Source organism: Tremella mesenterica (genome assembly GCF_000271645.1).
Source record: "Tremella mesenterica DSM 1558 unplaced genomic scaffold TREMEscaffold_14, whole genome shotgun sequence".
NCBI lineage: Eukaryota > Fungi > Basidiomycota > Tremellomycetes > Tremellales > Tremellaceae > Tremella > Tremella mesenterica.
This window is the reverse complement of record NW_006711238.1, coordinates 725,650-745,534: the sequence shown is the minus strand read 5'-3', so window position 1 is coordinate 745,534 and position 19,885 is coordinate 725,650. Positions and strand designations below refer to the sequence as shown.

At 48.7% G+C, this 19,885-nt stretch overlaps 6 protein-coding genes across 6 annotated transcripts; 4 read left to right on the top strand and 2 right to left on the bottom strand.

Moving 5' to 3' along the window:
* Window positions 1-470: 470 nt before the first annotated feature.
* TREMEDRAFT_45746 (uncharacterized protein) lies at window positions 471-2,719 on the top strand (the record flags this gene model as incomplete). Its single annotated transcript, XM_007007478.1, has 9 exons — window positions 471-684; window positions 727-742; window positions 795-855; window positions 910-1,050; window positions 1,265-1,494; window positions 1,782-2,085; window positions 2,254-2,325; window positions 2,396-2,548; window positions 2,596-2,719. The coding sequence occupies 9 exons, from the start codon at window positions 471-473 to the stop codon at window positions 2,599-2,601; spliced, it is 1,197 nt and encodes a 398-aa protein (XP_007007540.1). The 3' UTR covers window positions 2,602-2,719.
* TREMEDRAFT_45745 (uncharacterized protein) lies at window positions 2,689-4,630 on the bottom strand. The gene is made up of 7 exons (XM_007007477.1): window positions 4,444-4,630; window positions 4,245-4,389; window positions 4,072-4,192; window positions 3,893-4,025; window positions 3,456-3,797; window positions 3,104-3,344; window positions 2,689-2,959 (listed from the first exon to the last, which is right to left on the bottom strand). The coding sequence occupies exons 1-7, from the start codon at window positions 4,599-4,601 to the stop codon at window positions 2,717-2,719; spliced, it is 1,383 nt and encodes a 460-aa protein (XP_007007539.1). The 5' UTR covers window positions 4,602-4,630; the 3' UTR covers window positions 2,689-2,716.
* A 596-nt stretch (window positions 4,631-5,226) lies between these two features.
* Window positions 5,227-6,281, top strand: TREMEDRAFT_65498 (uncharacterized protein; the record flags this gene model as incomplete). The annotated part of the gene is made up of 4 exons (XM_007007575.1): window positions 5,227-5,429; window positions 5,516-5,688; window positions 5,733-5,769; window positions 5,834-6,281. The coding sequence occupies 4 exons, from the start codon at window positions 5,227-5,229 to the stop codon at window positions 6,279-6,281; spliced, it is 861 nt and encodes a 286-aa protein (XP_007007637.1).
* A 733-nt stretch (window positions 6,282-7,014) lies between these two features.
* Window positions 7,015-8,706, top strand: TREMEDRAFT_65497 (uncharacterized protein; the record flags this gene model as incomplete). The annotated part of the gene is made up of 4 exons (XM_007007574.1): window positions 7,015-7,353; window positions 7,492-7,688; window positions 7,731-7,863; window positions 8,092-8,706. The coding sequence occupies 4 exons, from the start codon at window positions 7,015-7,017 to the stop codon at window positions 8,704-8,706; spliced, it is 1,284 nt and encodes a 427-aa protein (XP_007007636.1).
* A 1,105-nt stretch (window positions 8,707-9,811) lies between these two features.
* On the top strand, window positions 9,812-15,104 carry TREMEDRAFT_65496 (uncharacterized protein; the record flags this gene model as incomplete). The annotated part of the gene is made up of 9 exons (XM_007007573.1): window positions 9,812-10,532; window positions 10,581-10,927; window positions 10,955-11,343; window positions 11,394-11,614; window positions 11,662-13,362; window positions 13,413-13,488; window positions 13,588-14,695; window positions 14,753-14,977; window positions 15,024-15,104. The coding sequence occupies 9 exons, from the start codon at window positions 9,812-9,814 to the stop codon at window positions 15,102-15,104; spliced, it is 4,869 nt and encodes a 1,622-aa protein (XP_007007635.1).
* Window positions 15,105-15,424: 320 nt separating this feature from the next.
* TREMEDRAFT_65495 (uncharacterized protein) lies at window positions 15,425-18,961 on the bottom strand (the record flags this gene model as incomplete). The annotated part of the gene is made up of 4 exons (XM_007007572.1): window positions 15,425-15,467; window positions 15,599-15,803; window positions 15,833-18,366; window positions 18,564-18,961. 4 exons carry the CDS (start codon window positions 18,959-18,961, stop codon window positions 15,425-15,427), a joined length of 3,180 nt encoding a protein of 1,059 aa, XP_007007634.1.
* Between the last annotated feature and the right edge of the window lie 924 nt (window positions 18,962-19,885).

Genomic DNA, 19,885 nt, shown 5'->3' with positions numbered 1-19,885 from the left:
TACCTCTGCGGTTGGGCCGTACCCTGTACCATGTCCGATTACTCGACCTACACGCCTCAACAAAAAGCGGTGGGTTTACAGTGTTCTGCTGGAATACAAAATTCAATCGGTGGCCATGGCCCCTTGACCCTCGAAGCCCTTTGACCCTTTGGCCATATAAATGTCGCGAGTGCATAGAATAGAGTGTGGTCTGCTTGGCGCAGTAGAATCCTACCAGCCCTTGTGTCACTCTTGAGCCTTGGTGTTCTTTAGTTATTGGTGGCCGTGGATGATATGGCAGCACGTGACGTGATAGCTATTCTCTCCTAGAGTCGCGTCCACTTTGGTCTCTGCATTCGACCTTGCTAGCATGGTCCTATTCTCCACACTGCCATGACGCTCTCTCCTTCCTTATAAGACTAAATCCCCTTCGACGACTCCTCTCCCCTCATTGAAGGCCATTATCTGCCAGCTGCTATCTGTTCCAGCTCATGCCTTCAGCTCGCAGCTTCTCTCGCCATCCCCTCCCTTCCTACTTCCTACTGCTCCTCCCTCTTCTGTATTCCCTCTGTCTTGCCGACCATCTCCCTCGGACCTTTCACACCCTCTCCGACACACATCTCAAACAAATTACCCAACTTTCCCCTCCTCAGTGGACCTCGGTGACTTCCGGTCATCTGGAACATCTCCTCATACCTCGACCGTGTAAGCCGTATACTGCTATGTTGTGACGAAGCTGACAATCAGCCGGATCCGAAAACAAGTGGGTTATTCCCTCAGTCGACAAACTGGTCTGTTCAGTAGCTGATGTGAAGTACCCTCGTTCAGCAATACATCTCCTCTGTGTTCTCTTCATTAGGATGGCAAGAAGATCAAGTGAGTCAATTGCAGCGATGTCTTTAGTAGGAGAAAGAAAGAGCTGAGGTTTAGACACCTTTCACAGATGATACGCCTATAGGACCTATCAAATTTAACAACCTCATCTATACTTTTGATCCTTCGGCACCACGTAAACTCGTCCTAGCAGCGCATTTCGATTCAAAGTATTTCCCCACCTATCCTGAGAATCAAGTGAGCATCTGTTTGTGGTCATGGCATCCCTATCATCCCTCCCTCTTCATCTATTGACAAATATGAACGAACTCATTCCCCAACATATGATTGTTTCCTATTCTCACTGTCCACTCTAGATCTATATACAGAACGTCCAGGTGGGAGAGTGGTTCAGACGATAATAATTTCCTTTTAGTGGTAATATGTACCGGACGACAAGCTGAAACGTTAGTTCATCGGAGCTACCGACTCTGCCGCACCTTGTGCTTTCCTTCTAGACCTAGCAGAAGCTCTCACTCCTCTTCTCAAAGAAAGACAACGACGGGTCACCTCTGGCCAAGCTATACTGCTCGATGGTTTAGACGAAGAAGAAGAAGCAGAAACGACTTTGCAGATTATTTTCTTTGATGGAGAGGAAGCTGTGAAAGATTGGACTGATACGGATTCTATCTATGGAGCACGGTAAATCATCATTTCTCACGTTATTCCTCTTCTTATTCAAATACTCTGTTATCTATTCCATGGCACCCTGCAAGTGTATCCTTCCTCATCATCATACATCATTTGTGTATGACACAAATCGGTTTATGTCACTACGTCAAGAGAAGATGGACAGATATACGGTATGAGCATAAGAGTGGAAAAAGTATAAAGCGTTGTGGAAGGTATCGACGGTTTAGCAGAGAGTATGATTCAATGACGGGTCGGGATGAAGAAAGAACAAACGAATGGGTATGCTGATACTTCAGTCATCTAGCAGAAACATGGGAAACAACTTTTCTTCCTGCCACTCATCCATTATCTAAACGTCGATACTCTCCAACACCCACAATACTCAATACCATCGACGTTCTCATCTTACTCGATCTATTAGGAGATTCTAACCCTCGCATACATTCATATTACAGAGATACAGATTGGCTCTTTACTCAAATGTCAGATGTGGATAAAAGATTACGTCAAGAAGGTTTGATAGATGTTGAAAAAGGTGAAGAAGGTTGGTTCGTTGATTTTAAAATGAGAAAAGGTATGATAGGTGATGATCATGCTCCTGTCAGTATACTTTTCTTTCCTTGGATACTTCTGATTCCTTTCACTTCTATTCTCCCAACAATACCTCTAATCTATCAATATACAGTATTCCGCTCTTCGGAGTCTAGCGAGTGTGAACATCTTGAAGTCCTCGTGAAACTTTCATATTGAATATTGCTCAGAGATTAGTTTCTCGAAAGAGGAGTAAGTATCTTACATGTTATTTCTAATCCTTTTCCTAAAGTCTGGCATAATCTAGCCGTGAGTTTCTTCCCGCTTACCCCGTTAGATATTGGATGAAGTGTCGGTTAGGAGCCCCGTTGATACGTAGGACGACGCATCTGCATTATCACTCCCAGCTATGAGAAGATGGAATCTTATCCTCCGTGTTTTCACAGCGGAATATCTAGGTCTTATACCCACAACCAATACACAATCCCATCGAAATGATCATGATCCATATTCAAGATCGGTCGATGAGCTGGTACGTTGATCTCTATCCAATGAAGGACTTGACTGATATGACACAAGCAGTGATTCTCTTATACTTTGCATTACACATACATAGCTCGAAACTCTCTCAAGAGACAAATTGTGTCATCATCAGCATATTTCCAACAAACAGACTCGAGTGCAATGCATAGAATAAAATCTATCTATCGACCTCCCCAAACACCAGATCCATGGTCCCGATAATGGCCACTGCATCAGGTAAGAAATGATGTCTCATCATAAAGTCTGATCCCGCCAAATGAGCGAATCCAGGTGCACGGATTTTGCATTTATACGGTCGGTTCGAACCGTCCGAGACGAGATACACTCCCATTTCTCCTTTGGGAGCTTCGATAGCCGAATAGGTTTCGCCGGGGGGAACGGAGTAACCTTCTGAGAAGATCTGACAATGAGCGATGTTCGAAATGTGGCTGACCATGATATGACAGGTAGCCGCATGAGAGTGATTCCGAGTGAAAGTGACGATGAGCCGGGTGTAGCAGGTTGAGATGGGATGATGGACTTGTAACAGTCGCTGACCACTCACCTTGAAATGATGAATCAAGGACTCCATACTCTCTTTCATCGACGCTCGGGGAGGAGGCACAATCTTATGATCGTCTACTTTAATCGCTCCAGTTGGCATCTTGTTGAGACATTGATCGATAATCCTCAAAGACTCTCGGAATTCCTGAACACGACAAAGATAACGATCGTAACAATCTCCATTCTTACCGACAGGAACATCAAATTCGACTTTGTCGTATGAGTCATAAGGGGCGACTTTTCTAATTGATCAGTACATATCGAAATACGTCGTATTTCCTTGGATCAATCACCCAAAACTGCATGGGATTTGCGCTCATGAGGAGGAATCAATGAGGAGAAAGAAAACACACCTTATGTCCCACGGGATACCAGAGCCACGCAACATGACACCAGAGAAAGAATAATCTAAAGCCTGTTGGGCGGTGACTTTTCCAATATCAATCGTCCTTCCTTTCCACACCCTATTACCAGTGACGACCTCTTCAATCTCATCTACTCTTGAACTGAACTGAGTTGCCCATTTGAAGATATCGTCTAATAATCCATGTGGAAGGTCAAAGGCTACACCACCAGGTCGGACATATGCAGCGTGCATTCTTGCTCCGGAAACACGTTCATAAAACTCCATCAGCTTTTCACGCTCTTCGAAACCCCAGAGGAAGGGAGTAAGAGCACCGACGTCCATTGCATGTCTTCAATGTCAGCTCTACAGACAGTCACATCAAAGAAGCCGAAGGACTACAGAGGAGTGGAAACAATGTATGGAAGGGTGTGACGAATGACTCACGTGAGAACAGCCATCAAATGATTGAGAATCCTAGTAATCTCCCCAAACAAAGTTCGGATCCATTTAGCTCTTTCTGGTACTTCGATGTTAAGAAGTTTCTCCACTGCTAGAGAATAACACAATTCATTTGTCACTCATTCCTCAGCTCGTGTGACCTCAGCAAATGAGCTGTTACTTACTCATTGACACATAATCTAGTCGGTCAAAGTAAGGTAAAGCCTGGGTATAATTTTTGTACTCGATGAGCTTTTCCGTCCCTCGATGCAGCAAACCGATATGAGGATCGGCTCGAAGAATTTCCTTTTGAAATCAGTCTACTGTTTGATTGACCCGGAGAAAATGAAGAACACACCTCCCCGTTCAATTCCAAGATCAATCTGAGCACACCGTGAGCGGCGGGATGTTGAGGTCCAAAGTTGACAGTGAAATGACGCATGCTGGCTTCGTTCCGATTACCAGATTCATGTAGGATTTGCTCAGCAGTGAGGTCATGCAGTCTGATTGATCAGTATAGTAGCTAGCAGCTGGACACATGAAGGAAGTGGACGTACTCCTCTACCGAATGGGTGCGGAGAGGACTGGCTCGACCTTCTGGTGGAGCAGGGGAAGCGAGAGATCGAAGAGGTGTGGAGGACAGGGATCGGAGTGAAGTGGAGGCGTGTGATGGGGCGGGGATTTTGGAGAGGAGTGGTCGAAGATTACGGATCATAGTGGTAATAATGGGGATGCTGGGGAGGGACAATAGGTGGAAGGGGATGGTCCCTAGGCTGGGTAGATATCGAGGTGAATTGTTGAATAGGTTGGCTGGGACAAGATCGGGGCGAGCCACGGCCAATCGGGAGAAGGATGTTTAAAACGCCGCAGGACGCCGAGAAGTGGCTCAATCTCATGCACTTCCCACCACCTGACCCAATCTTCGCTTCTTGCTACATGCTAACTTACATGCTACACCCATCTTGCTTCCAAACTCGACCTCGGTAGTGATTGGGAAGCTACAAAGGACTCTTCAGTCGTCAGTCTGGCAATGCAAACTGATAACTGACACCTTCCAGATCGTCTTCCATGGCGGCGATCTGTGCGTTTCAACCAATCTCAATCTCCGAACCAACTGCTGACCCCCTACTTATCCATGTAAATCGCTCTCCTTTCTCTCCAAGTGTCCCTTTCTCACACTTATGATCCCAATGCTTCTCCCTTTGTCCCACCCTCATGCTCATGTACCTTCTCTCGCCCTCGTTCGCCGCTTCCTTCGGTCTTTTTTTCTCACCATACACCCAACTCAATCTTCTTCAGTTGATCTCGTCTAACTTTTCTCACCCGCCTGCTCAAAGACGATGACGACCACTTTAGATGACACTTCTCCTTTTTTCTCATACTATGGGAATTGGTTGACTCAGGATGGACCGAATGCGATGGATCCTAATACTTTACCCCTTTATCACAATCAGACGTATCATACGGTCACTGCGGTAGACGCTTATGTGATACTACGATGGAAGGGTACTGGTGTAACCCTCTATGGAGCTGCACGTTCAAAGTGGGTTTATCTTCACCGCACTCGCCCCCCTCTATGATCCATGACGTTTTGATGATCTCGGTGGAGAAAATGAGCTGATCGTGAAGTAAAGGCAATTTCTCCGTTTCAGTTGACGGTGGAAGTGTCATAGTCATCAATGGATATTCAGCGACGAACGTCGTTCCTTGGGAAATGTACCAAGTGGCCAACTTACCAGATACTATTCACCAAGTGCAACTCACCAATGCACCGAGTTGGCAATATAATACGCCTGGGACAGGTAGGCCTTCCTTATCTCTATCCTTATCGAAAATTGATTAACAGCCTTTGGCCTCGATTACGCAGTGGTAGTGGGAACACCGTCAGTATCTAAATCTACTCTACCTATTCTCCAGCAAAGGTAGGGATCAAGACTGACAAGACAGATTGACCCCAGGTCAATTCAACTCTCTCGCTTCTTCCTCTTCATCAAGTACCGTTTCCTCCACCGCCTCATCGTCAATATCATCCTCTGCCTCTGCCTCCGTCTCCAGTTCTCCCCCCTCATCCAGCTCATCCTCTCAAATGAGCTCGACAACATCGAGCAATGTTCCGTCTCTGACAGCAATCACGGATATAGGAACAAGTCCACCATTATCCTCATGGACAGCTGAAGGTTCTCAAACACCAAGTTCAATGTTGTCATCAGCGAGCGGAAAAGGTACGACGGTATTGGGAAATGGGAATGCGACTTCTGGTCCATCCTTGAATCCTGCCGACCTCCCGGCCTCACTAGGGGCTTTCACTGCTGGTGCTTCGGTCACAAGTCAGCCTTTGACGGTGTTGTTGAATGCTTTAGTCCTGCTGGTGGTGATAATGTGTGGAATGCGATAGGTCATGGGGTATCCGTCAGGCGTTGAAAGAGCCATGTGCCAGGATGGGAGTTGATTACTAGCGGGAAATTCATCGTGCAGGTGCGGTCTTCTCTCGATACATTTCTTCGATAAGAGAACTTCCTGACCCTTCTCAGTAAGAAACTGACTTGAACAGACAGCCGACCGGTGTCTGTTCCAATGGGTGTAGAGTCTGTCACAGCAAACGTGACTCAACTATCTAATGGAGGTTGCAGTGATTATCCCACCGTCACATTCGTCAGCGGCCCCGATGGAATTTCGCCCGACGGGTGACCATGAGGTTTCTGTACTCGACTTTCGTACGAAGTACACTCCTCACAGTCTCAAGGCTGTCCAATCTGACCTTCAATCATTTGAGCCACTTCGAAATGCTCTTGAGAAAGTTATGATAAGTATACTTTACTTAATACGAGTCTTGCCTGGCATGTCATTCGGGAGAAACGAAGGCCGTGGGAGGCCCTGGGAGTACATGAGTGGCTTCACTTTTATTTGCAGATACATGTGAATTCTTGCTTATGCCATCGTGCTACTTTGACTTTCTCCCGATTTTGACCAGCATTCTCTCCACAGATCTCCCATCGCCGCTGTATACGCTGTCTTCCGTTGCACTACTTAAACTTTACGCGTCGCGCTTTCCCCTTCCCCACTTTCCCCCACCCCATTCATCTCAATCTTCTCAATCTCTCATCTTCTTTCCTCATCAGTCTCTCATCATGTCCCTTACAATTCCCTCCCCCAACTCCGAACCCATCGCAGAACCTTTGACCGTCCTATCTACTCTCCGCTCTCATCTACTCCCAACTCCTCTCCTCAGTCTACTCCCATCTGCTCTTCAGCTCTTCGCCCACCTCCAATCTCTCCGTGGACAACTGACTCTTGAATCAACTCGAATACTCGAGACCCATGCTCAGATGGTACTTCTCACTCAAGATTCAAAACAGGAGAACCTTGACTGTTTGACGAGAGATGAAATCAAGTTAGTGAATAACGTGAGAAGTAGGGAAAATGAAGAAAGAGAGATGGAATCTGTTAGTATACATTACAGAAAATACGTGCGTCTTTTCAAGTCTTCTCAATACACCTGATATATCCTTTTGTCGCCATATCACTTGTGTGAACCACATAATCTCTCTTCTTTCATACATTTTTATATCATCAAGATACACATCGACGAAAGAGCTGACGACAAGCATTTAGCATGTCTTCTCATCGCGGATATCTCACCTGATAAAATCACTCCTTTGGTAAACTTATATTTCCCCACTACTCAACAAGCCCAAACTATCGGTCATCTCTTCATTCGGCTTCTCAAACCGGCCGATCTTGTTTCTCTGGAAGAACATCGAACTCAAGTTTTGTACTGGTTAACGAGAAGAAAAACATCTCGGTATGTTTTCTTGAGGTATGGAATGCGAGATACTGATTCTAGTTTGAGTTTTGATGCTCTGATCGAGGGGACGCAAGGGGAGGTAGGTGATAGTTTGGGTAGGGAGATGTTAAGGTTGTCTGAGAGAGTATTGGAGGATTGTGAAATATTGAAGAGAGTGATTTCGTCTTCACCAGTAAGTAAAATATTACTTCTCATCTTCCCTTCTCACCCTTCACCCCTGACACGACCGTATTTCTCCAGAGTACTACTTTCCTCCTCGGCTTTTCTCAAGCTTACCATGTCTCATCTGTCGCCTTTCGGAGTAAAGTATAAGCTACTTTGTTCAAGATTTGAATTTCACACTGTCGGTAAATGTTGCGGAAAGTTGCAAATCCGTGTATGTTTGGTAACTAACCACCAGACTTCCACTCCGATACTTACTCAACCCGAAATTTCTTCTGGCCCGTCTCACCAAATCCTTCGGAAAAGATCTCATTCCCCCTCTCCAGATCATATAGCTAGACTACCAAGACTTTCTTTCGATATTTCTCGCGGACGACCCCGAGTCTCTCTTACGCCACATAACACCTCCATCCACACTCACTCACCCTCCATGTCCATCTCTCTCTCCCCTTCTACCCATCGCGGTGGACCTATACGAACACTTGAGAATCCTCGACCGGTTTCTCCCACTGAACTCCATTCTTCATCATCTGCGCGCCCTTCGTATGCAGCAAAAGCGATGTATCCCGGACCTCAGGATGAGTCGTCCAGGAGATCAGGAGAAAATGACGGGTATGAGAAAGGGGGATCGAAGTCGAGAAAACGGCCTAGGGCGTTAATGATAGATACCGGACCAGACTATACCGCTCCTAGTCCGAGATTGGGGGAGAGAGTTTCGAAAGACCAACTCAGACCGTTTCCATCATCCATGTTGCGTCGGTCTATAGGGAAAGACGAGGGTAGTACTCGTAGAGCTAGTCCTCTGAGACGTGGTAGTGTGGGAGGAAGGACGAGCTCTGTTTCAGATACTTAGAGTACGAGTACTCGAGTAGAGTCTGATAATTTAGATTCAAAATCGAAGACTGTGATGTGTTACATTTGCAGACTACATATACTTGTATAGGTAGAAGTGGCGTGTAGGGATAATCCGGCCACTTCTGTAATTATTCCCCTCACTTTTTTTCGGTTTTTCCCAAAACACGCCACTCAACCTTTCCTTCACCCCACTCCCTTTCCACATACCATCACTCCACATACACATACCATCACTCCACAACCACATACCATCACTCCACATCCACATACCATCACTCCACATCCACATACCACCACTGCTGAGTCAAAACTCCCACTTCAAAACCATGCTCAGTTCTCTGCTTTTTGCACTTAACCTGCTCCCACACATGTGTTCAGGCCTGTCATCCAGCCTTCTTGTCTCCATGTGAACTAGTTCCCATTTAATATGATCACTTCGGGCTTCGGGCTATTTCGCCGAACCGTCAGGCACACCCCGAAACATCAGGCACACCCCGGCACACCCCGGCACACCCCGGCACACCCCGGCACGTAGGCCAAACATAAACAACTTCAAAATGAATTTTTTAACATCAAAGTCTCTATAACCTTTGTACTCTACTCACATTCTCTACTCACATTCTCTACTCACATTCTCATCCATTTTTCTGCCCATATGTCTGACACCAGCCAGCAGGCAAACAATCTCATTGTCAATGCTGCCAGATCAATCACCAATAGGCCTGGGCGTCCTCCAAGAGTATTTCGCCATGATTCAGATGCGATCTTTGGAGTTTCGAAAGTTGTACCAGGCGAGTTTTCAAGATTACAGTCCCCTGTGTCAAACGATTTGCTCACTTACCCCAGATCTTCCTACTCAAACTTGGCCAAATCCCTCACTTGTACCAACCGGAGACCTGTTCGCTGAACGAGCCCAGATACACACAGGTTAGTTATCTCGTCCTATGTGTTGTGGATAAGCTTCTAACTCCCAGATCGTCTCTCCACTGTGGCCGAAGAGGAAGCATTGCAGTTCGCATTGGCCAATGGCACCTATGTGTTGTGGATAAGCTTCTAACTCCCAGATCGTCTCTCCACTGTGGCCGAAGAGGAAGCATTGCACGATGGCCAGCGAAACACCCTACACCCTATCGAACAGCCCAGCGAACACGGCAGCCAACCAACTACCGAACAATACCGAACAGCGCAGCTCTCACGATGGCCAGCGAAACACCCTACACCCTATCGAACAGCCCAGCGAACACGGCAGCCAACCAACTACCGAACAGCTGGGCGAGCAGCCCAGCGAACACGACAGCCAACAAGTCACCGAACAGCTGGGCGAGCAGCCCAGCGAACACAATAGCCAACAAAATACCGAACAGCTGGGCAAGCAGCCCAGCGAACACAATAGCCAACAAGTTAGTAAATCGATCTCGAAGAGTTCCCATTCTTCGTCTTCAAACTCCACGCCTTCGACACCTTTCCAAGCCACTGGCTTGAGTCCAATTCAATCAAACACTTCGGCAACTCCACAGTCTACATTCGGCTCCTCATCAACTGGTGACCTTGGCGTCACACCCCACAGCATCGATCAAGGCCGACGCGAAGCTGCTCTTCGTCTCCAGCTCTTGGAAATTCCTTCCCATTCTTACACATCCGAAGGCCCCGAAATCCCTCAGCTTGACGTTTCGGTACACCGATCTCAAGCTAGCCAAGGTGACAACATACGCGAAGTTGGTGGCTTTGCCCGCACACCCAAGCAGGATATCATCAACGATCCCCGATACGAATCATTTGAGGTGCCCTTTCGCTGGATCCCTAGGGCTTTTGATACCATGGCAGGTCTTTCTCCCTGCATTCCCTTCTAGGCTGATGTTACTCAGCGTCAAGACTACAATGTGGAGAACCATTATGTCTCCAAGCACGTCGAAGTTGAATGGCTCGACCCGCCTGCTCTTTTTCCCTACGACATAAGAGCCCGTCATGCGAATTTCTTCGTCAGCGACAAAGCCTTCGAGGACGGTCCGGACAAGCTTGTGTGGAGGTCCATCTGGAGATGCAGTGGTAACTGCTGCCAGGTAGAAGCCCCACGGCAGACACTGGCACAAGTTTTAGCAGAGCGAAAGGGTTCCTCGCTCTCCGAAGACCTGGATGAGACTTCGCCCCCACCAGCATCAAGCCCGCTCAAAACGCAATCATCAAAAGGTTTACCTCAAAGGTGTGCCTTTTTCGCCGAGGTGGGTTGGCGTTTCTTTACCGAATAGCCCTGTCACGCTCACGGTCAACAGATACGAATGACTCCTCGACAGATACATCGCGCAGTCTGCACTTTGATTAGAGCCCGAATCGCCTATCATGGTGAACCCCAACCTTTACACCTACTCCGTCTTTCCCCTTATGTCAGAAATCTTCTTCATGACGCTGCAACAATGGTTGGCACCACCGAATCACGTTTAAAAATTCGTTGGGACCAACATTTCTGCCAATACCATCAGTATGTAACATGGGCCAAGAAAGAATGCCCCTGGCGGTTGCCGAAGGATCGAGACTTTACCACTGCCATCAGGACGGCTCTTCGTCGAGAGAGACTTGATAAATTGCCATTGGCAGCAATTGCTATTGTTCATGCCGCGAATCCTGAATCGTTTCTCAGGTGAGTCCAGCATCCAGAACGCTTCGCCATTCTTTTACTGATGCCTCTAGCTATCAGTACCCCAGTAGTCTTCAACTTGGTGGCGTTGAACACATCCCAAAAGATGAAGAATTCCTCTGCGTTATCGCCCCGAAACACGCTCTTCAATCCGCCATCCGCCACGCCAGAGAGCAGGGATTAGCCATGGACTCTTCTTGGAGAAACAAGAACGCCATAAGGTGCCCAGTCACTTTTTTGACCACTGTCAATGAGTACGGTCACATGGTTCCCGGTGAGTCTTGACCAAGCCTGGCTGCCAACCTGCTGACCGTTAATCAGTTGCTGTGATGGTCTCAAATCACGCAAACACAGACACATACACACATTTCCTTGAAACAGTTCGCGAAGCTATCGAAAACGAAGCCCGTGCGCTTGTCAGTGGGAAATCGGACATTGTCAGTTCGGCAGAGGATAAGGACTCCTTGCTCATGTATGCCGACGATATCGCCTTCGACGGATTCACCCCTCTATTTGTCATGATCGATTGCGACGATGCAGAGCGAAATGCTGTTGAAGAAGTATTCCCGGGAACACCAGTTCGTCTCTGTCAATTTCACTTCATGCAAGCTGCCCGATCTCGAGGACAGTCTATCTTTGGCAGAGATCCCACTGGCTGTCAAAAGGTTTCTCAATTTCTTGCGGGACTTCGTGACTGCCAGCGATGCGATGACGAAGAACACTGGGACGAGACATATGCACGTTTCCAGGTCAACCTCGCATCCTTGACGCGAAACAATACGGAGACATGTGAGGACATTTCGCGATGGCTTGAAAGCTGGTGGTTCAGCGATAGGTGGAGGCCAGCCCTGGTTGACTACGGACTTCCAGCAAATCACACCAGAGATGGAACTCTTTCCACAAACAACTTCGTCGAGGCGGCTTTTCGCACATTTGATCGTGTTTTCCTCGAAGCCAGAGCCAATAAGCGCATTGATAGACTCATTGTCATCATCATCAATGTCTACTTCCCAATGTACCTGCACTCTCCTCCAACTTCCGGCCGGTGTGACCCTCAAGTCCGCGAAGTCATTCTACTAGGACTGGATCTGTGGCAAGTCAATGCTGTCAGACTGTGCCCTCCAAATCAATGTCCCGAACTGCCTGTCCGACTTCGGGCTACTTACAAAGTTCAGTACGCCCACCTATCCAGCGGCAGCCGCGATCCTCCACAAGTCCACTACTGCGGAATTATTGCCGGTAGCCAACGTGAATGGTGCTCGTGTTCGTTCTTCAATCAGCGAGGCAAACGGTGCGGTGCCCTCTGGGCTTTCTATTGTTATCGAAATTGTGGAAGTCAAGAAGCCTATGTCGAAGAAATCACCACCATTGCTTCTTCTATGTCCTTATCCTCGGGCACAAAGCGTGAACACCAACGCGTCGACACTTCGCTTGACGCTGACAGGGAGGACTTGATAGCCTGGTGGGGACATGATCCCACCGAACCTGTGGAGCGCTATTGGAGCACCACCGAACGACCAACAAAGTCGACTGCCGTGAACATCGACAGCGAACACTTGGACTCGCTGGTCAGACCGTTATTGCCCCCTCTCAGCTCCCCCATCGGCAGACGACATACACGAAATCGTGCTCGACTGCAACCGCCCCCTGAAGATTCGCAGGTCTCTAGTCAGCTTGATGGACACGGAGCAGTGGATCGTGGCGGTAGACCTGCACACACGCGTCCCTTACATCCTGGAAGAAGTCGGAAGCCCCCAAAGAGTCATATTGCATTCCGTCCCGAAAAGTTGCCCTCGCAACAAAGGCCTGTCGGTGCAGTGAACCACCAACAGTCCTGTTTCGCACAGGCGTTGTTCCATGTCCTTCTGCGTCTTCCAACCTTCGCCGAAGGGCTTGACGCCATCAAGCAACCACTTCGTCACCATTTGCCTGGTCTGACTCAAATTTTGGAGAACTTTCACCATTGTATCTCAACATCTCACACGGTCGTTGACATTCCAACGATGGTGGATGTCTTGCGACGTAAGTAATCCTCACTATTGTCGCTTTTGTCCCACCGTAGCTAATATTAGGCGAAGGATTCATTGACGAGCAAGCTCAACATGATCCTTGCGAGCTCTTCGAAAGAATCAGTGTCCAGATCCGTCAGTGGGTTGCCAATTCGGCCTTTGAGAAAGCATTTCGCCTACCAGTGTCTTGGGAATATGTCACCCACGTTTGCCACCATGTACACCCTGCACCCAAAAGTGACCCAACACTTGAACATTATATGCAGGTTCTTCACATCCACCCAGCTCGATTCAACACCGTTCCTAGTCCTGTGCCTGTCACCATGTCTCAGATGATTGAACACGCTTTCTGGCGTCAGTTACTGCCCCGACCTTGTTCTACTTGTGGTCAACTCGCTCCCACTCGAGCGCGGGCGACATTATCAAAAGACGAAGACTTCACCACTGAAGTCCTTGTCCTCAATGTGGTGTGGGATCTCCGCGACGCATCAGCATCTGTGGGTCCGTCTATCAGTCGTTTTTCGATCGAAGAGGAGCTTAATCCTCGCGTCTTATCGGGCATTTCGCCGTCCTCCCCAAGCGAACAGCCATTCACTTTCAAATTGGGTGGAATGATATGCCGAAAAGGTGCTCTTCTTGCCCGTGACACCGGTCACTATGTGGCTTTGATACAAAAAGGAGGCTACTGGTGGGATATTGACGACGAAAAGGTTACTCGACTCAACTTCTGCAATGCGGCCTTTGAATCTACTCGATTTCCTGTCATGCTTTTCTATCAGCGCGAACACCTATCTTTGTCCGAAAACCAGTCGTCTGCGACTCCACATACACCACGTCCTGACGGTGGGCCAACCCGAAGTGCAATAGCAAAGAATCCCACTGAAATGATCAAGTCTGATATCCCTTCAAGTCAACCTAGCATCCCTTCAAAAGGGTCTCACGACCGTTCCTCCAGTACGCTTTCCAATACGGCTACCAGTTTGACTCTTGACCTCGAGCTCACTGTTCCGTTGCAACCTCGATGCCGCTTAGCGATCACACGAAGCGAAGTCGCCGATCGCCTGCAGAAAGTACTCTTGGGTCCTCCCGAAACAACCCGGGCGCTGGTGTCCGTCAAACCATTCGGTGGTATCACCAGGGTCAATGTTGAAGCAATCAACTCGATTTGCATGGCATTATGGCATGATGCTGCTAAAAAAGAGCCGAAGTCCCAAAGACCAAGCTTGTATCTTGAGGACATCCGAACGGACATCAATGCTGTGGACTTCCAAAAGTGGCTTAGTAGCCCCGATGGGTGGTACTCCATGTTCGGGATACAGGATATCGTTTCGGCAATCAACAGGCTAGTGAGTAGGTCAAGGGCATCTCGAGAAAATACTACAAGCAATGGACCTTCGGTTCAGTTCCGTGTGCTCAATCCTGGAACTCAGTGGCTTGGTGGAGATTCTGGCCAGTGCCCATGGCCATCTTTAGGCAAGGACGGGAGCTGGAGAAAACAAGTCACCGTATCTGTGGTCATGATCCAAGAAGATGCTCACTTCGGGGTAGTTGTGATTTTTGGCCCACAGAAATTAGTTGTGATGCTCGACGGGACGGCCGGGAAACACGATACGCTTGCCTTCAAGAAGGTATGTATCAATGCCATGTTGGCCAAAGATCAATCCTGACCAGCAGAACTGGCCCACGTTATTGGCTTCACGTCTTTCGTGGGAAGTCAAGCACCATTTCGCAACCGAAGAAGTAGGGATTGGATAGTGGCGCCTAACAATACAGTGAGTACCTGCTGGACCTTTCAACCCCAGCCATGTCAAAGCTGATGACCCAGGACACTAGGGATCTCTTGCAGTGGGTGGTTCAAACTGATCCAAGTAGCTGTGGCCCCCTGGCAGTGGCAGGCTGTTGTCTGCTGCTTCAAGGTCTACTGCCCTCAGCTGCTGCCTTGGGTCTTCAGGGTTCGACCTTGTCAGCAAGTGATGCTTTGGGATTGCGAACTAGTATATGTCAGCTCACACTGGCCATGGCTCTAGCAGATACCTCCAATGACGTTTATTTCAATTCGGACACCCGAAACAAGCTCAAGGAGGAAGTAAGACCGTTTCGGGACATAATTGACGAAGCCTAGTGAATGCACCTCCATCTCAATGATTGTCTGAATGTCCAAGGATAGACTGACACAAGTATACATGCTATGGCTACAACCTGACTGACCACGAAATACTCTAACGAACTCAGATTCCCAAAAGACTCACTTTGCTACATTCAGGATGGTGATGGGATTGGATACTTCTTCGCGCCTTCCTCTAACTCCGTATTGGTTACTGGTTTGGAGGGATCGAACATCATAGGTGAGTACTCGGGAGAAAGAGACCAAAGACGATTCCTTCCAGCCAGACGAAGGCGATGTGTATATGTCCCGGTGTGAGGATCGCGCAACATCAGGTTGTATTGGTCCACCTGATCAGCCATGTCACTCTGTAACTCACTAATGTAGTTCTTGCACTCCCAGACAGTGTTCTTCATTTCCAACCTATCCTCGTTCGCACGATTTGCCATCACCACCGCCTCATCCTTCTCCCGAATAGCCTCATCCTTCTCCCGAACAGCCGTTTCCTTTTGTTGAACGGCCAAATTCTTCTGCTCCACAGCAGTCCGAACAATCTTCACAGCTTTATCATGTTTCGCTTCCAACTCAGCATTTTTTTCCTTCAATTCTGTCATTTGTTTCTCCATTTCGCGAACCCTGACCTCCAACGAAGTGGCCCCATCAGCACTTCGTTTCGCTGCCACCCATCTCTGTTGCATTGTCTCCAGTGCAGACGACTTTTCGCGGACTTCGGTCTGTAGTTTCTCAATAACTCCATCTTTCTCCCGCGTCAACCTCTCAACATCATTACTAATGAGATTGTTTTTCTCCACTTCGGCCTGATGGAGTCTCTCCAGATCCGCGATTTGTCTGATCGCATCGTCTCGTTCGCGAACCAATGCCTCATGGCTGTCAAGCGTAGCATGATACTGACTCTCCATATTCGAGACTCCCGAAATGGCATTTGCCAGGCCTCTCGTCAATGCCTTTCGTCGGTCCGTAGTGACATCTTTGTAGTAACTCATCATGGTCCCCATGTGCTCTTTCAAAATGGTCTCGAATCGGGAAGTCAACTCCTCTTCGGAATTAGCGAACCGTTGAATCAACTCAAAACACCCTTGAACGTCACGAAGTTGGGCAGGAGGATGTTTTATATATGATGTGGGGGCTTGTGGGACAGCGCCGGAAAGATTTGGGACAATGGGCTCCACAAACAGGTCTTGCGAACTGTATCTTTGCGAAGGTGGCTTTTGGGAAAGACTTGGTGACGTTTCGGACCCTTGACCTGGCTGGATGGGCGGCACTTCGGGAATAATGTGACGTCTAGGAGCCCCCGACGGAAGGTTTGACTGATTCTGGCGGTTTTCGGGGCTGCCATCGCGCTCCTTTGGATAACGAGGCGCCGAAGTCTTGACAGGGGGATTAGGTCGACTTAGGGCCCGAAGCCACTCTTCGGGATCTTCTTCCTCCACAGGGGTCGGACTTTGAGCAGTTTGCCGGCGAACAGCAGAACCAGCAGGTACGGACGAGTTCGGCGGAGTAGGATTGAGCACTTCGCGAGGGGGCATGACTTCCGCGGCGGGAGGGGCAGTTTGAGATACTTCTGCAGGACGAATTGCAGCCACTTCGGTCAAAGCCATTGGACGCTTTTCGGGCAGGGGACTGGGAGTAAATGGAGTGGCCGAACGATTGGGGAGTTCGGCAGACTTGCTAGAGATTTGGGCCGAGATTGACTTTGACATTTGGGGCGGATGGAGAGAAGAAACTTCAGACTGGCGAACACCCGGAACCGGGTTGGCCGGAGTGGTAATTTCGCTCTCGCGAATTCCTGCAGCGCTAACAGGCGTGACGAGAGGGAGGCTAGTTTGTTCTTCCACAGGTTCGGGACTTCGTGGTCGTTTTGTCGGTATGACAGAAATCGTTGGCTGAGCACTTGTCGGGGACTTCGCAGGAGGAACAACAGGAGCCGAATTGGGAGACTCTTGAGAAGCAGTAGGAAAAGGCATTTCGGGGAAACGGGCAGGGAAACGAAGCTGGGGACGTTTGGCTGCAGGGGCAGGAGAAGAAGAGGCAGGAGGAGATGGGTGATGTGCGTCCTTTTCGGGTGGTTCGCTCTCATGAATCAGGTCTACTTCGGGATTTTGGGGAGGCGAATCTGGATCAATTTCGATGGGCACGTCCACCGAAACACCGACACCGTGACTACCTTCTCCAGCATAAACGACATCCGACGAGCTGACCTCCGTTTCGCTTTGGCGACCCGCAGGTTTCCCCGAAACAGTCGGACGTTTCGCCGGTCTCACTGTTCTTGAAGCCGTTGGAGACTCAGCGTCTTCTTCGCGATGCTGACGCTTTCGACTTTTCTTTGACGGCGTATCTGTGACCCATTTCGGGCCGACATTTTGAGAGCGAACAGGTGTTTCAACGGGCTTAGGAGCAGCTTTGGAAGCCTTTGCTGATGCTTTTGCCCTGGCTGTTCGTGTTTGAGGAATTTGAAGGGGCACGGCCCCGAAACCAACAGCACCGAGGGGCTTCGCAGGAGGTTTGATTGGGGATTTGGCAGGCGTGGGACTCCGCGAAGAGGCAGAAGGGGGAGAGGGTGATTTCGCTTTTGATTTTCGAGCCTTGACCTTTTCGGCTTGAGACACAGCGGCTGCCGGTTTTGTTTTTCGGCCCTGAGTGGCCAAATCGACTATCTCCACTTCGGACTGTTCGCTTTCTTCCTCGCTTTCATCATCGGGGGTTTCCTGAGTTGTGGTGAGATCTTCAGGAGGTTTGAGGGAGGACAGATTGACACCTTGAATAGTACACTTGTGACCCGGAGCGGTGTTTGAGAAACATTGTACACATGAATGGAGTTGTCCATCTTCTTTGAATTTCGCGAGGAGTGTGATTTCATCGGGAGGATTGTTCGAGCAACGAATTTGAGGATGACTGACGTCAGCTGTTGCTTGAATGGCACAAGAGTCCGAAAAGCAGGAAATGGACACTCTGAAAGCCCGAACAGCAGGAAAGTGAGAGGTGAGGTCCGAAAAGGAGGAAATTGAGACCCTTGAAGCCCGAACAGCAGCCAAATGAAAGCGTTGAGAGACGAAAAGCACGAAATGGAGAGCATGGCAAGTGGCACTCACTAGTAGTGGAAGGCTGACAGCACATTTCCCACATGGCAACCCATTCCTGTACCCTTCTTCTTGTCTGCTCCCCAACACAGGGGTCCACGAGTAGACGGAGCCTTTACACCAACTTCAATCAATTGTTTTGGTGTGGCTAGTATAAGCCCGGTCTTCTTCGCAACTTGGGGCAGACAGTGTGGTTCGGCATGCCACCATGGCTGTATATTCTGTTGAAGAGTGGCTTGGAGTGAGCGAAGAGAGTTGTCATCTTTCCAGATTTTGTCTTTCGCCTGGTGATATTTGGCAAATTTCAAATGTTCAGATGACAGCTTGGCATCGCGGGGAGGTTTGACGGTAGATCTGTCTTTACCGCTCTGATAGGGGGGATGTTTAGGTTTCTCGGCGTTGGGGGGCATGTTTATGAGATTGGAGGTAGTAGAGGCGAAGAAATGTGTGTATAAGTGAGGGGTGTGAGTGAGTGAGTGAGTTTACGAAAGCCTGGTAAATGTGTATGGGTGTACACGAAAAGCAGTAAGTATGGTTGAGGTCAAGAGTGAGAGAGAAGTCAATGAGTGAGAACGAAAACAAATCAACAAAGGTGTTGTTGACACCGTAGAAGTTCAGTGAACTTATAAAACGCGAAAATTTTGATGATGGCCCTGGATCTGATGATGGTCTAACACGCGAAAAGTTTGATGATGGCCCTGGATGTGATGATGGCAGCATTGGCTCACTCAGTACCGACTGATGTACCACTTCTCGGTTCTCTGGCCTAGCATCTTTCAGATTACGACCGTCCTGACCATTTCGCAATGCATGCAGGTGTGCTCATAGAGCGTCAAGCGAGATTATCTGTTTTATCTGTTGGTCAGAAAGAGAGAACGACGACGAAAAACCACCCCCCCCCCCCTGACACATGGAAGGTGATTGAAGCTGACATCCTTCTGGCTAGACATGCCATTAAAGCGGACCTAAGTCAATCCGGGAATTCATCTCGGTTGAGAGAAGTGGCTAAGCTGCTTTCTGTGAATCTTGCGGGAAAGGTATATCGTGGTCAGGCTGACAAGCATCATAGAGTGATGAGTGAGGTCCTTAGATTCATCACGAAAAAGGCAAGGTCAATGACGTGTTGTATGCAATCCATCTCGCATCATACAGGTCCCTCTCATGTACTGCCTCAGATGGTGGTCTCGTCTGTCATACTTCTGCTCTATATACAGGACGCACGATGCGTATCGACGAGACACCGACAGAGCACATTGACAAAGGAAAACACTCCCAAGCTCTGGCACTGAGAGGTCAAGGGAGCGTAGTTCGTCATGCTGACAGTTCGACTTCTC

Bases quoted from the DNA above. Each gene is read 5' to 3' on its own strand.
- TREMEDRAFT_45745 (XM_007007477.1), bottom strand. From the start codon at position 4,601: ATGATCCGTAATCTTCGACCACTCCTCTCCAAAATCCCCGCCCCATCA. The intron at 4,390-4,443 runs GTACGTCCACTT...CTGATCAATCAG, and splicing joins CGCACCCATTCGGTAGAGGA to ACTGCATGACCTCACTGCTG. The intron at 3,345-3,455 runs GTGTGTTTTCTT...CTGATCAATTAG, and splicing joins GGTATCCCGTGGGACATAAG to AAAAGTCGCCCCTTATGACT.